Here is a 15622-nt window from a genome sequence, read left to right as displayed (position 1 = left end):
TATAAAATAAACCCACCAGGATGTTTGAACCCCCCCCCAAAAAAAAAAAAAAAAAAACCCAATCAGGTAGGAAAATCGAATCGAAAAATCGATTCAATGGGCTGAATCGAATTGAAATTTTTTTCCTGAATCGGGCAGCACTAGTTTACTGTTAGCATGATATTTCTGAGTAGCATTCTGTAATAATTTGGCTTGTTCAGTTTTCTTGATAGTAGAGGAGATATATGTGAAGGGGAGGGGAGACAGAGGTTTTGTTGGTTATTGCTCCGTATATTTGGATTTATAAAATGACAATTGTACAGAATGTTGTTTGTTTTTATACTTTAATAAAATACGTTCAATATAAAATCATAACTGAGGCTTGTGCGGATGGGATCAGATGGTTTGCGGGGACCGAGCTCGAGGAGACGGGGCGGAAATGGGTTTTCATTCATTTCAGTCTTAGTAGTTTGCCGATCCACAAAATAATTATTTTATTTCTGCCGGTCCACGGGTGTAAAAAGGTTGAAGAACACTGGTTTACATGAATTTATTCAGGTACTCAAGCATTTTTCCCTGTCTGTCCTGGTGGGCTCACAATCTATCTAATGCACCTGGGGCAATGGGGGGATTTTATGACTTTGCCCAGGAACAGCGTGGGTTTGTACCCACAACCTCAGGGTGCTGAGGCTACAGCATTAACCACTGCACCACTCTTGAAATCATAATGTAGTAAAAGTGAACCAAGTAAAGGACAATCAAGCCATTGTGACATCACTGATGAGGTTGGCTCTTATTGGTGGAATGAGGCATTATGACATCACAATACCAACTCTGGTTACCAGAGGCTGAAACTTTTCACATTATTTATTTATTCAATTTTCTGTACTGTTCTCCCAGAGGAACTCAAAACAGCTTACATGAATTTATTCAGGTACTCGAGCATTTTCCCTATCTGTCCTGGTGGACTCACAATCTATCTAATGCACCTGGGTCAATGGGGGGATTAAGTGACTTGCCCAGGGTCACAAGGAGCAGCGTGGGATTTGAACCCTCAACCTCAGGGTGCTGAGACTGTAGCTTTAACCATTGCACCACACTCTCCCCTTACGGCTCCCTTTCCCTCCAACCTGCCCCCAGATTTCCATTCCATCCAGCACTGCCTCCCTCCAGCTCTCAACTCCCTCACCTACCTCCTTCCCCGCCGCTGTAAATCAATCTTTGGGCAGCCGGCAAAGAGCTGAAACTGCAGCGGCCGCCGGCCTACCCCGGAAGCCTTTTCCCTGCAGGCCCCGCCTAGCAGTGAGCGTGATTCCCCCCTCCCCCTCCGGCCTCGAGCGTTGGAACCTGAAGGACCGCGCGCGCGTGCACCTATCGAGGAGAAGAAGGCGCCTTAGCCACTGCGATTCAAACACTACAAGACCCAGGTGCCTTAGCGCCTCCCACCTCGCACGTTGGCACCTCACCCAGACCGCGCGCGCCTATCGAGCGATTCAAACACTACAAGACCCAGGTGCCTTAGCGCCTCCCCCCTCGCGCGTTGGCACCTCACACAGACCGCGCGCGCCTATCGAGGAGGAGAAGGCGCCCACCAGGCGGCACTGCGATTCAAACACTACAAAACCCAGGTGCCTTAGCGCCTCCCCCCCCTCGCGCGTTGGCACCTCACACAGACCGCGCGCGCCTATCGAGGAGGAGAAGGCGCCCACCAGGCGGCACTGCGATTCAAACACTACAAAACCCAGGTGCCTTAGCGCCTCCCCCCCCTCGCGCGTTGGCACCTCACACAGACCGCGCGCGCCTATCGAGGAGGAGAAGGCGGCCGCCAGGCGGCACTGCGAATCAAATACTACAAGACCCAGGAGCCCTAGCGCCTCCCCCACCCCACTCGGGCTCAGTGTGATTTCCACCTCCCTCCCTCAAGCGTTAGCACCTCACATAGACCGCGCGCGCGCCTGTTGGACTAACACTACATGACCCAGGTGCCTTAGCGTCCCCCCCCCCCGGCTTGTGTGGAGTTGGACGGAGTGCGCACGCGCATTCCCGAGGCGATGGCGCTGGGCGGCAAGGTGTATAACTTGTTGTTCCGCAGGACCTCCACCTTTGCCCTGACCATCGTGGTGGGCGCGGTGGTCTTCGAGAGGGTTTTCGACCAGGGAGCCGACGCGCTCTACGAGTACATGAACCACGGGGTGAGCATGGCGGCTGAGGGCGCGGGGGTGACCTTGGCAAGGGCGGCGGGGACGAGGCCTCTCTCCCGCTGAACGGAGAAACCGCTAGACGCGGTGGGCTGACTCGGTCCCGGAGTAGCGCCTTGCCAGTCCAGGTTTTCAAGGTGTCCACAATGAATATGCATGAAAGCAGGGTATGCAAATCAAGTTTATGCAAATTCAATGTGAGCATCCTGAAAACCTGACTGGCAAGGGGGCTACTCCCGGACCGAGTTGAGACACAATGGCCTAGGGCAGGGGGTAGGCAATTCTGGTCTTCGAGAGCCAGGTCAGGTTTTCAGGATCTCCGCAATAAATATGCATGAGATAGATTTGCATCTCAAGGAAGCAGTGCATGCAAATCCATCTCGTACATATTCATGGTGGAGATCCTGAAAACCTGACCTGGCTCCGGCTCTTGTGGACCAGAATTGCCTACCCCTGCCCTAGTCCAGTGTGTCTCAACTCGGTCCCAGAGTAGCTCCTTGCCAGTCCAGGTTTTCAAGGTGCCCACAATGAATATGCATGAAAGCAGGGTATGCAAATCAAGTTTATGCAAATTCAATGTGTGGGTATCCTGAAAACCTGACTGGCTACGCCAGGACCGAGTTGAGACACACTGGACTAGGGCAGGGGTAGGCAATTCTGGTCTTCGAGAGCCAGGTTTCCAGGATCTCCACCACGAATATGTATAATGGATTTGCATGCACTGCCTCCTTGAGATGCAAATCTATCTCATGCATATTTATTGTGGCTATCCTGAAAACCTGACCTGGCTCCGGCTCTCCAGGACTGAAATAGCCTACCCCTGGATTAGGGGATCCAAAGAGATAAGCCCAATGAAGGAGTTCTAGCATAGAAGTAAATAACACAGTGGGAGGAAAAAAGATGCAAGGTTAAAAATACCCCCCCCATAACCCAATGGATTTCTGTGGGAGAAGCTTACAGATACAGTAGCTAAACATAGGGTGACCCTCTCAGATGGCCTCCTTCTGTTGTCTGCTTTTCCAGCTACTCCCCCAAGAAAAAATCCCCTCCCCTCAAAACATTACCCTGGTTCAACTGCACCATCTCTATTAGTGACCTGGATTGGCCACCGTGAGAACGGGTTACTTTTGGTCTGACCCAGTAAGGCTGTTCTTATGTTTCCTACAAACCGCTTTGCTATCCTAAATCCCCTGCAATAGAAATATGCTCCTAGGTGACTTGCACTAAAAATAAAAATCCATATACTGTATGCCTTTCCCCCTGTTAACTACTGCACCCCAAAACCTATGTCCTGCAATTATCCCACCTCCCTACAAATTGCTCTGATCCCCTCCCCACCCAAAAATTCCTTGCAAACTGTACCACCTCTTCCAATCCCCCCCCCAAGACTCAACATATATTATGTGCATATATACAGGTTGGAAAGAATATCATGCTTTCTCCATGTGTTTTTGTAGCTCTGTAGAATTTCTGTGAAAATCATTTAATTGTAGCACCAGCTTTAAAATGTATGTAGGTTTTGCCTGTTTCTGTATTTGTTCACACATCAAAGCTAATGTTGCTGCACATTGCGTTTTATCTAAATGCAACATAAAGGTTCATTAAAGATGCTGCTGATATAGGTGAAGTTTCAAAACCAAATTAAGTGGGGGGGGGGGGACAAACCCTCTGGATATAATTTTCTGAATTTGGCCTTGATGCTGATTATTGACATGTGCAAATTCTAGTCAGTTCTAGTTTACAGCTTTTATTATTAAAATCTGCTTACAAGTTGTGATTTAATGAGGATGGCTAAGAAGGGTTTTAGACCAGCGGTTCTCAACTGGTGTGTCACAGCAGGGAATTTTTAAATTTGTGGTATGACGCTGCTCTCTCCCCCTCCTTCAGCCCCCACTACTTCCTTGGGTCACAGCATGGCTTTCTATTTTCCTTCTCCAACTATTAAAATGCTGCTTGAGCTGGCACCGCCCATTAGGTGTATCCTGACTCTAAAAAGGTTGAGAACCACTGGTCTAGAGAAGAAATCCATAAACATATTAGTTAGGTAGATCTGGGAAAGCTACTGCTTATCTCTAGCTGTGATGTAGGCCAAAACAGAGAGAAATGTATAAAAGGAAAAATTATACATGGAGGAAATATGACCAATATACTGCACTGTTGTAACTCATCACTTATTTCCAAGTTCCACTAACATAGCAGTTAAGAGTTAGAATGAAGTATATTGATTTTACACTTCCCCCTCCGTATTCGCAAATTCCGTATCTACGGATTCGCGGGTTTAAAAAAGCATTTTCATTTTTCAGGCTATTTTAAGCCCTCCTTGAGCTCCCTGTAGTCTCTCGAGCCATTTCCTTTGAGCGATCTGCACTGGGCAGGAGCGTGGGAAGATTGCTCCTGCTCCAAAAACCCGCTAGACCACCAGGTAAGGCTTAAGGGGGGCTTTCAAGGCTTAAAATAGCCGAGGGAAGCAGGGGTTAGGGGCAGAACCGGCCTGAATATTATTCACGGTTTTTTATATTCACGGGCCTGCTCTGCCCCTAACACCCGCAAATAGTGTATTGTTTCACTTCAACTCTCCGTATTAAACCTCACTCCCACAAAGTAAATATTAAAATAACTACAACTAAATAATGTAGAAAATATTCATATTTGCGTGTGTGTGGTTATGGTTTATTAAACTTGTTACACCGCTCATTCATTTAACTGGTCCAAGCAGTTTACAAAATATAATAAAAATAAAACAAATATAAAAAAGAACTCCATTGTTAGATAGTGTAGACCTAATCCACATAAACAGCAGGCTTACTAAGGAACATTCATTCTTACAAAAAACATTCACTCCTAAATAAAATCATGTAATTACCATTAAGCTTTAAATTTTCCCAAGACTGCTAACTGAAGATCTAGAACATTCAGAATATATGAGTAATAGCAGATTGATTTAAATCTTGGCTGAATGCTTCTTTAAAAAATACTGTTTTTAACATAATTTTGAAAGATTTCAAATTTGCCTCTAGTCTCAGCTTTCTTGGCATATGATTCCATAAATTTGGAGCTGCAAAATAGAATGCTTTGTTTCGAGTAGACTCCCATCTAGCTCTGTGAACAAAGGGTATTGCTATTCTCCTATCCTGAATAGATCTCAAAGTTCTTAATGGCGAATAGGGAATCAATTATTAGGCTGTAGCAAATAAAAAACTCTATGATCAAGAAATAAAGCTTTAAATTGGACTCTATAACGAATGGGTAGCCAATGATATTGCAAATAAAGGGAGGTTACCCTATCAAATTTTTTCTTAAAGCCTAAAACTTTATTGCAGTATTCTGTAGGGTTTGTAATCTTTTCAGATTCCTATTTGAGGTCCCCAGGTATACAATATTTTAATAATCCAATTTTGTGTGTGTGTGTGTGGGGGGGGGTCTGCACAAAGGCGCCAATTCTATTTATGCCACCTAAAAAATCAGACCACACTTAGCGCCGCCTAAGTAACTAGGCATCACTTGGGGCCTGTTTTATAAAGCCATGCAAGCGGCTGCTGCGCGGTAACGGCCCTGAAGCCCATAGAGATTTAAAGGGCTTTGGGGCTGTTGCCATGCGGCTTTGTAAAACAGACTGTTGGTGTCCTAACTTTTAGGTGCACTGTATTTATGCCAGGATTTTCTTGGTCTAAACTAAAACAGGCTTCTAAACACTTCCATGATTTGTTCACTTAACTAAGAACATAAGAAATGCCGCTGCTGGGTCAGACCACTGGTCTATCGTGCCCAGCAGTCCGCTCACATGGCAACCCTTAGGTCAAAGACCAGTGCCCTACTAGAGTCTAGCCTTACCTGTGTATGTTCTGGTTCAGCAGGATTATGTCCAACCTTGTCTTGAATCCCTGGAGGGTGTTTTCCCCTATGACAGACTCCGGAAGAACGTTCCAGTTTTCTACCACTCTCTGGGTGAAGAAGAACTTCCTTACGTTCGTACGGAATCTATCCCCTTTCAACTTTAGAGAGTGGCCTCTCGTTCTCCCTACCTTGGAGAGAGTGAACAACCTGTCTTTATCTACTAACTGCCTAATTTTATCTACTGGGTGCCTAACTTCCAATTAAGTTAAATGTCAATTATCGGTGCTGATTTAGAGGGGCATTTTTGACAAGATGTCTTAAGTCCGACTTTGAATGTTTGAGAAAAATGTCCACAAATCAGGTGGAGAAAATATCCATTTTTTAAATCCACAAGATGTTTATCTTTATTTTTCAAAAATGGACCAATTAGATGTCTAATTTTTTTTTACATTATTGAAAAAAAAAAAAAAAGGTCCAAATTAAAAACGTCCAAAACAAGCTATTTGCATGTAGGAAGGGCCAGCCATGCCAACAGAGCAGTGAGACACATCTCACCATAATCCCCATACATTATTTGGTGAGCCCCCCCCAAACCTACTGTACTCACCTGTCTACCACCCCAATAGCCCTTATGCTTGCAGGTGTTGCCAAAAGGCAGTACAGTGGGGTTTTGGTGGGATCACACTTTCCACCACAAGTGTACTCGTTAGGGTGGCATATGGGCCTGGGTCTCCTTGTCTGCAGTCCACTGCCCTTCCCACCAGGCTACTCCAGAGACCTGCTTGCAACTCTACTAGGACTGGCCATGGTATCTGCAGGTGTCGGAGACAGATATGTACTGTTTCATGCAGATATTTGGGGTCTGGGAGTGTGTAGGGGCCATATATTTTGGTTAGTTTGGGTAACATTTGGGCCCGTTTGTTTTAAAAACAGGTCTAACCCAAAACATACAAATTGTGCTTGGACATTTGGGGCTGATTCTAAAAACGGCAGTCCAGGTGGTGGTCGATGTTCTACCACTGTCTTGCCAGCCAATCAGGATGCATGTTTTTTTGGGTTTTTTTAAATTCATGCCGCGAAGGACGCCTACAATAGAGGTGTCGAGGCATGCCTACCAACACACAAGGCTGGCTTGGTTTCCACATAATGGTACCCGATGGAAGAAACTTTACGACAGCCTACTAGCGACACAGGCAGCGAAAATTGACCCCACCATCACCAAACTGATGAGCAAAACAACAGACATCAAAGTGTTTCGAAAAGAAATCAAAACAGTTCTATTCAAAAAACACGTCCTTACTTACTAATCTCCTCCCACTCATACATGCCTTCTCCCCTGTGAATAACACATAAGTCAATCCCTCGAACCATAACTACCAAAAAATATCCAGATTCCTAAATAAGCTCCTACCACATGTATCCAATAAACTTCTTCCTTCAATGTTAGGTAATCTTCTGTTACCCTAAAATACTGTTAATCTTCACTGTACCCTGTAAGTACTCGAATCTTTACAATGTAATTCCATGGGATCAACTGTATCTTGGAATGTACATGAATCACTGTTATATAATTCTCTGGGTAATGTCCAGATATCTTATTTGTAATCTGCTTAGAACCGCAAGGCACAAGCGGAATAGAAATCACTAATGTAATGTGTCCTTGGGTATCTATAAGCGTTCCTATGCATCTCCGCAGGCATGAGATGGGCACCTTAAAAGTAGGCCTGTAAAATGCTGGCCTACATTTAAGGCATCTGTTAGAAAAAAAAGGCAGAATTTTCTAAAGCAGTGGTTCTCAACCCTGTCCTAGGGGACCCCCCAGCCAGTTGGGTTTTCAAGATATCCCTAATGAATATGCATAAGGCATATTTGCATGCCTGTCTCCTCCATTATATGCAAATCTCTGTCATGCATATTCATTAGAGATATCTTGAAAACCCAACTGGCTGGGGGTCCCCTAGGACAGGGTTGAGAACCACTGCTCTAAAGGATGCCGATGCGTGATTGACACGCGATTGGCAACCGCTACTTAGGCAGCTGCCGAGATTGGCGTCCTATAGAGAATCAGGCCTTTTGTAAAATGTTTGATTATCGCTGTAAAACATCTAAGTCAGGGGTATCAAAGTCCTTCCTAGAGGGCCGTAATCCAGTCGGGTTTTCAGGATTTCCCCAATGAATATGCATGAGATCTATTTGCATGCACTGCTTCCATTGTATGCTAATAGATCTCATGCATATTCATTGGGGATATCCTGAAAACCCGACTGGGTTGCAACCCTCTTGGAGGGACTTTGACAGCCCTGGTCTAAGTGCTAATCCTGCCCTAATCCCGCCCAAAACATGCCTCTAACATGTCCCCTTAAGATTTAGACTCACTGGAGACAAAACGACAAGAAAGACATAAAAAGGCCAGTTTTGAAAATGCCCACTTGAACGTTTTGACTAGTACAGGGGTAGGCAATTCTGGTCCTCGAGAGCCGTAGCCAGGTTAGGTTTTCAGGATATCCACAATAAATATGCATGAGATAGATTTGCATCTCAAGGAGGCAGTGCATTCAAATCCATCTCATATATATTCATGGTGGAGATCCTGAAAACCTGACCAGAATTGCCTACCCCTGGACTAGTACAACTAAATGCCGATTTTGGACGTCTATTATTTTTTTTAAATGAGCCCCTTGACATATTAAGTTAGGCGGAGTTTAGAATTTGGGGGTTAGTGTCTAAAAGACATCAACCTCCAGAAATCATTGCACTACAATGTATCTATAGAAACATAGAAAGATGACGGCAGAAAAGGGCTACAGCCCATCAAGTCTGCCCACTCTACTGTCCCACCCTATTAAGTCAGAGTGCTGCTCGACCCACGTGGATGTCCCATTTATTCTTAAAGTCGAGCACGCTAGTGGCCTTGATCACCTGCACCGGTAGTTTGTTCCAGTGATCCACCACCCTTTCTGTAAAGAAATACTTCCTGGCGTCACCACCAAATCTCCCTCCTCTGAGTTTGAGCGGGTGCCCCCTTGTGACTGAAGGTCCCTTAGGAAAGAATATGTCGTTTTCCACCTCGACACGACCTGTGACGTACTTAAATGTCTCAATCATGTCACCCCTCTCCCTGTGCTCCTCTAGAGAGTAGAGCTGCAACTTGCCCAGTCTTTCCTCGTATGAGAGACCCTTGAGTCCGGACCGACTCAGCTCGAAGTACATCTTTACGGTAATGTGGCCTCCAGAATTGCACACAGTACTCCAGATGAGGTCTCACCATGGTTCTGTACAGTGGCATTATGACTTCAGGTTTACGGCTGACGAAGCTTCTATTGATACATCCCATCATCCGCCTTGCCTTGGATGAGGCCTTCTCTACTTGTTTGGCAGCCTTCATGTCTGCACTGATGATTACTCCCAAGTCCCGTTCTTCTGAGGTCGTAGCTATAATGCTTCAAAAAATTATTCAAACCAAATTGTGAAAAACATCTGTATATATTGAGACTGTCTACATCAGGGGTGTCCAATGTCGGTCCTCGAGGGCCGCAGTCCAGTCGGATTTTCAGGATTTTCCCAATGAATATACATGAGGTCTATTTGCATGCACTGCTTTCATTGTATGCTAATAGATCTCATGCATATTCATTGGGAAAATCCTGAAAACCCGACTGGATTGCGGCCCTCGAGGACCGACATTGGACACCCCTGGTCTACATTATTTCTATGTATATAATTCTGTACTTACCATGAACAAGTGAAATCCAAAAACATGTTCCTTCACATCAGAATTTCTGCCATACATAAGGAGATGTTGAAAGCCATGATAGCTATGTTTTGCCACCAGCTTCTTTAGGAGAGCTATAGCCTCCTTTACTAACGCATAGCGTGGGTTTTAGCGCCAGCAGCAGCGGTGACTGCTCCGACGCTCACAGGAATTCTATGAGCGTCGGAGCAGTTGCTGGCGCTAAAGGCTTTGGTGAAGGAGGGAGATAATTCATTGCTAGACTTGCATTAATTAACATTAATAAATGAGTCCCTAAGTTTGTATCTGAGCTAACAGAGGGTAACGTGATTTGTCCAAGCTATATCATTGGGATTTGAACCCTAGCTTTTGAGATTTCCAGCTCTGATAAGATGTTTAATTGATTAACTGCATTTCAAAAACAACTGGACATTGTACAAATAGTAAAGAAAATAAAACACAATTTGTAAATAAGGGCAAAGTTTTTGTTTTACTTTTATATCTTTACGTTTTGTGCAACAAATGGCCAACAGATAACATAACCCAAGCAAAGAGAAGTACAATGTTGAAAAATATTAGACGGATATTAACCTTTCTGCTTGTTGAGGGCATAAAACCTTTCATTTGGATTGTTGCTGTATGGGAAGATAGTGGAACATTTTTCCCTTTCCCCTATTATTTCTTTCTGTGGACTTGAAGATATACTCAAAGGAAAATGTTTGCCTTGGAAAAACATTTAAGAAAACTCAAATTCCAGCCCTGATGTATCTTTGTCTGGCATTTGCTGCTTTTGCAACTTTACCTAAGTAGAGTACTGAAGTGTGATGATTTTGTGTACTTTGTATTTGTTGTAGAAAATGTGGAAACACATCAAGCACAAGTATGAGCAGCCTGAGGAGTAGAATGGAGTTTCAAGATGTCTGTTTCGGTTGACTGAATCCCTCCACGAGGAAATGAGAATGAAACATTCTGGTCTGGCCTCTTCTACCATCATGTTCAGCCATAGCAACATAACTATGGACTTTTGCCCCTTCTTTAAATATGCTCTGCAGCACTTGAAGTGGTCAATGAATTCCTCTAAGATAAGTGTGAGTGTTTACGGTTGGGCCAGCTGTCACCATTCATGCTTAATTTGACCCAAAAATGTCAGTGCTAAAATTGTGGCATTAAAACAGTTTTTTTGTGTCCTTATGTTGTTGCACCTGAGCATCTTTTTCAAATCCCTGTTTACTCGGTGGAGTATGCTATTTCCCAGTAACATATTGACTGACAGACCACCACAATAGCAGAAGCTATCTTTTATCCTTGCCTGGAATGGCATGCTTTACCTACAAGCTGCGTGCAGCTCTGATGGACCCTAATAGATGGGAGATCAAACTCTTATGTACAAAGTATTGCCTCATCTAGTTTCACATTTTATTAAGGTTTGTTGTACACGCAATGTCTAATACTTCAATGCGTAGAACATTTTAAAATAGGGGACAAAACAGAACAGTTTTATACAATTAAAGCAAAATATATACGTACTAATAAATAACTGGTACAAAAGGTGAGGGGGATTGAACTACAATCTTTAAAGAAAGAGAAGAAACATTTAGGGAAAAACACATATGATGGGTAGCACAAAAGAAATATAAGGCAGAAATAATCATAGAAAGAAAGATGAATTTACGACCTGTCCGTAGATCTAATTAGGATCTAAAAGATTTAATGATTGATACAGGAAACTTTTTAAAAGAATGCTTAAAATTTTCTATAGAGGATTCATTATGTAAATATATTGGTAAATTATTTCCAAAGCTGGGGTGGTATAACCGAAAAAAATAGTAGATCTCCTGGTCCCTATTACTTTTAAAGAAGGGACAGTCAGTAAGTGGTGTTATCTTTCCCAGATAAATAAATCCTTAAATCAGCAAGCTTTGCCATGATGCCTGCCCTTGAATTAAAATTTATTTAAAGGCATAGTCCTATAAAGTAGCTGTGTTGCACTGTCCACTGTGGCCCGGATTCTGTAACCAGTGACGTTGTTGGCAGCCGCCTTGAAAGTGTCTGCCAATTGTGTGTCAATCATGTGATGGTGCCAGAATCGTGCCTCCAACGCTGGAAAATTAGGCCAGTGTTTTCCTGGCCTACATTTCTGGCACCTACCTATGATGTGAATTGTGCCTCTGTAGGCACCCTAAGGCGTGACTCCAATGCCAATATTTTAGGTGCCAGTAGGCACTTTGAAACTCATTTCAAAATGTTTCAGTGGTGTTATTTTACTGAGTTTAGGTGGCTACAGCTGCCTAAAAAATCAGTACCAGTTAGAGAATCCGGACCTTTGTGACTCAGCTTTGTAAGTGTGAGCTCTGGTTCAAGTCACAGACCAGTTAGGAGTTTCTATTTGGGGTTAAGAGTCAGGGGTTTAACAGCTCAGGAGTGAGAGGGCAATGCTGGTAGAGATGGAGATCATGATGAAATGTGAACAAATGGGGCAGTTGTCCCTCCTTTCATTACATTTCTAGACCGCAAAACCTCACGGATCGATGCGGTCCACAAAAGAAAGAAAAACTGGACATTCCCAGTGAACTACAGAATAAACATCAATTAATTCAATTCTCTAAAAATTTTACAAATAATGATTTCAGTAACTTTCTGTAGTGTATATAAGAACAAGACCTTCTAAATAGCATAACTCCTTATCCCAGCTAGCTGCCTGAAATGCAAATAGGCATTGCTGGGACTTCTTATAAACACAACCTTGGGGGGGGGGGGGGGGGGACACAAATAAAGCAATATTACATAGTGGACAATTCGATGTGAATAAAGTAAATAATTCTAACAGGTACTCGGGCGCTTGACCATGTAAGGTTTTATAACAGTGTTCCCAGTTTAAACATCACACAGGCCTCAAATGGAAGCCAATGGAGCTCCTTGTAATATAACATGATATGATCTGATTTTTTTCAAGTCGAAGATCAAATGTACTACGACATTCTGCATTCATCATAGTCTAAGTACATTTGTACGATGTCTGGTAATGTGAACTGAATTGCAGTAGTCCAAAATACTGAGTATCAAAGACTGAACAAGCAATCTAAATGTCCTAGGTTCAAAATATGATTTGATGGTCCACAGTTAACACAAAATAAACATTTTTTTTCACCAACGCTGAGGTAAAAATTGTGCTGCCACACTGCTGACAGTACTTTTTGAGAAGGGAGTCTAGTGTTTTGCATTTGAAGCATACTAGCACATTATGGGACTAATTTACCAAATGTTCTTTGCTCACACACTCCAAGGGGATGAGGTCAGTGCTGCTGGTTCCTAAATTTGAAGACTTTATAAGGCAGGCCTTGACTACTTACAATTCATAGCGAGATTTAATTTGTAGCCTAGATATTTCTTTCTGACCGCCTGGCTCTTCAGGCCCTAAATTCAGGCTGCTACCACTGAAAGGAGAGTGTCATTAGAACTTACAGCTTTCAGTAGGTTTGAGCAATGTCTTCTCAGCGTGAGACCTGTATGAGAGGTCATGTACTGAGTTGTGCAGCACAGACAAGAAACTCCTGTTGTAACAGCAGTGGCAGCCTACCTGGTGAGGAAGCTAAAAGGTGCCTTAGATGGGGGAGGAAGGGAAGAACTGACAGAATGGCTGAGATTGCTGGGAACAGAGAGCATCAGTCTGTGGATTGGGTAGTGGGGGACGGAAACAGTTGTCTGTGTGCTTTTGGCAGCACCTAAAAACCTGGCTATTCTCAAAACTGTAACATTTCCCCCCTCTTAGGCCTCTCCCACCTTCCCCACCCTTTTACATCTAACTCTTAAACTCCCCACTGGAGTTCCTCTCTCATCCTAATTCCTGTAAACCGTGCCAAGCTCTGCATTTACTGAGATGGTGCGGTATACAAACCCAAGGTTTAGTTTAGTTAGTTTAGTTTACTATGCATTAAAACCCTGGTTTGGACAGATTGGGGAAAAGGACCTTTGTAAGTCAGGCCCTGAGGCCTAAAGGAACTGTGGCAGATCATCCTTCCCCTGGTATAAGAACAGCCTTACTGGATCAGACCAACAGTCCATCAAGCCCAGTAGACTGTTCTCATAGTCAATGCAGGTCCCTAGTACCAAAACCTAAGGAGTAACAACATTCCATGCGGCTGATCCAGGGCAAGCAGTGGCTTCCCCCATGTCTTTCTCAATAACAGACGATTTTCTTCCAGGAAATTGTCCAAACCTTTCTTAAAACCAGCTACGCTATCCACTCTTACCACAATCTCTGGCAATGCGTTCCAGAGCATAACTATTCTGAGTGAAAAAATATTTCCTATTGATTTTAAAAGTATTTCCCTGTATTTCCATGCATAAGTAATAGGTGGGGGTGGGGGGTTATTCTTTATATAATTTTATTGATTGAAAATAAGTGCTTACTGTTATGGCTACTGGATGTATAGTGTTCTGCACTTTTTACTGATTTGAAAATTAATAAAGATTAATTTTATTTTTTTTTAAGTATTTCCCTGTAACTTCATCAAGTGCCCCCTAGTCTTTGTAATTTTTGATGGAGTGAAACATCGATCCACTTGTACCCATTCTACTCCACTCAGGATGTTGTAGACTTCAATCATATCACCCTTTAGCCTTCTCTTTTCCAAGCTGAAGAGCCCTAACCTTTTTAGTCTTTCCTCATATGAGAGGAGTTCCATGCCCTTTATCATCTTGGTTGCTCTTTTTTGAACCTTTTCTAGTGCCTCTATATCTTTCTTGAGATGAGACCAGAATTGAACGCAATACTCTATGTGAGATCACACCATGGAGTGATATAGGGGCATTATAATATTCAGCTTGGGGGCTGAGAAGGGTGAAAATGGACTCTCATCTGGTTATGTCAAAACCACAGCTATCACAACACTTACATTTGTTTGATCTCTCATTCCAACTACACGAAGCAGAGATCAAAGACCATTTGACAGCATGGGAAGGAGAGTGTTTCTAGAGATAAATTCTTGTATTTCTGCAGCTGTTGTCTAACTCAGCCAATAACTTTATGCTCTACTGGAGAAAATGCAATCAGCAGCATCCTCCTGAGGGAAAATAAAATGACATTGCAACATCTAAAAGATGAGAATTGTGCTAAGCATCTGATTAGGATCACGTTGGATGGCTATGATATATCTACCCGAACAGCTTCTCTTGTCATTCATGTTCACAGCTTCGTCTCGTTGAGGGCATCTAAGCTCAAGGACAATGTTCATGATCATACTACATGGGGCATGACCGCTTTGGATATAAAATACAACAAACTTACTACCATAATGAATCACTATAATAGCCTTTATCATCACCTTTTATCATCAGATGACATCAATACACATTCTACTTACTAGAGGCATTAACAACTTAAAAGTCCATGCTAGTGTTCAAAATATCATTTCAATTACAAATGTTAAAAAATGGGAATGCAAGCAGCAAAAAACTTCTCTAATTTATGATTATGTCCATGTGCCCGGGGGGAGGGGGAGGATCTCACTTTTTCATGTTCAAATCTTTATTGTTGAACAAAGAAATAGCACATCCAAACTGAGGTTCAACAAATACAATTGTTTACAATTTTCCTCCTCAAAATCCTCCCCCTACCACCTAATCCGCACTTCCCTGTGGGAACAAATGCATTAGTCTGATTGGAGGCAGTTAATAACTCTGGGGTCACCCCCCAATCTGTGCACTAAACTCCCCCACACCAGAAGCATGGATTTGAATAAAGCACTTGTATGTAAAGCCCAAGGGAGGTCACCACGTGACATACGTAATAAACCATGCAAGGAATACGGGCATAGAAAGCCAACTCATAAGTTAGGTAAATGTATTGGTGTTCCCCTTGCAGCCAGTCCTTTATAATGAA

General features: G+C 43.2%; 2 protein-coding genes across 4 annotated transcripts in view; one reads left to right on the top strand and one right to left on the bottom strand.

The window, feature by feature from the left end:
* The window catches only part of ZMAT5 (zinc finger matrin-type 5), a 55404-nt gene extending 54076 nt beyond the window's left edge, over positions 1 to 1328 (bottom strand). Inside the window, exon 1 of one of the 2 annotated variants that reach the window (XM_033955627.1) lies at positions 1173 to 1328. The gene's annotated coding sequence lies outside the window, so the exon portion shown is untranslated. The remainder of the gene's footprint in view (positions 1 to 1172) is intronic. The other variant, XM_033955626.1, reaches the window with a different exon arrangement.
* Positions 1329 to 1668: 340 nt separating this feature from the next.
* On the top strand, positions 1669 to 10932 carry LOC117365323 (cytochrome b-c1 complex subunit 9). Of its 2 annotated transcripts, none has more exons than XM_033955629.1 (2): positions 1669 to 2171; positions 4481 to 4540. In XM_033955629.1, exons 1-2 carry the CDS (start codon positions 2031 to 2033, stop codon positions 4499 to 4501), a joined length of 162 nt encoding a protein of 53 aa, XP_033811520.1. In that variant the 5' UTR covers positions 1669 to 2030; the 3' UTR covers positions 4502 to 4540. The 2 variants fall into 2 exon arrangements, with proteins under 2 accessions (XP_033811520.1, XP_033811519.1); XM_033955628.1 differs by lacking the exon at positions 4481 to 4540 and adding an exon at positions 10596 to 10932 and having other exon boundaries at positions 1792 to 2171.
* Positions 10933 to 15622: the final 4690 nt, after the last annotated feature.

Source organism: Geotrypetes seraphini, chromosome 8 (assembly GCF_902459505.1).
Source record: "Geotrypetes seraphini chromosome 8, aGeoSer1.1, whole genome shotgun sequence".
In the NCBI taxonomy this organism is placed as follows: Eukaryota; Metazoa; Chordata; class Amphibia; order Gymnophiona; family Dermophiidae; genus Geotrypetes; species Geotrypetes seraphini.
Note: the sequence above shows the minus strand (reverse complement) of the source record. Positions and strands in the feature narration are given on the sequence as shown.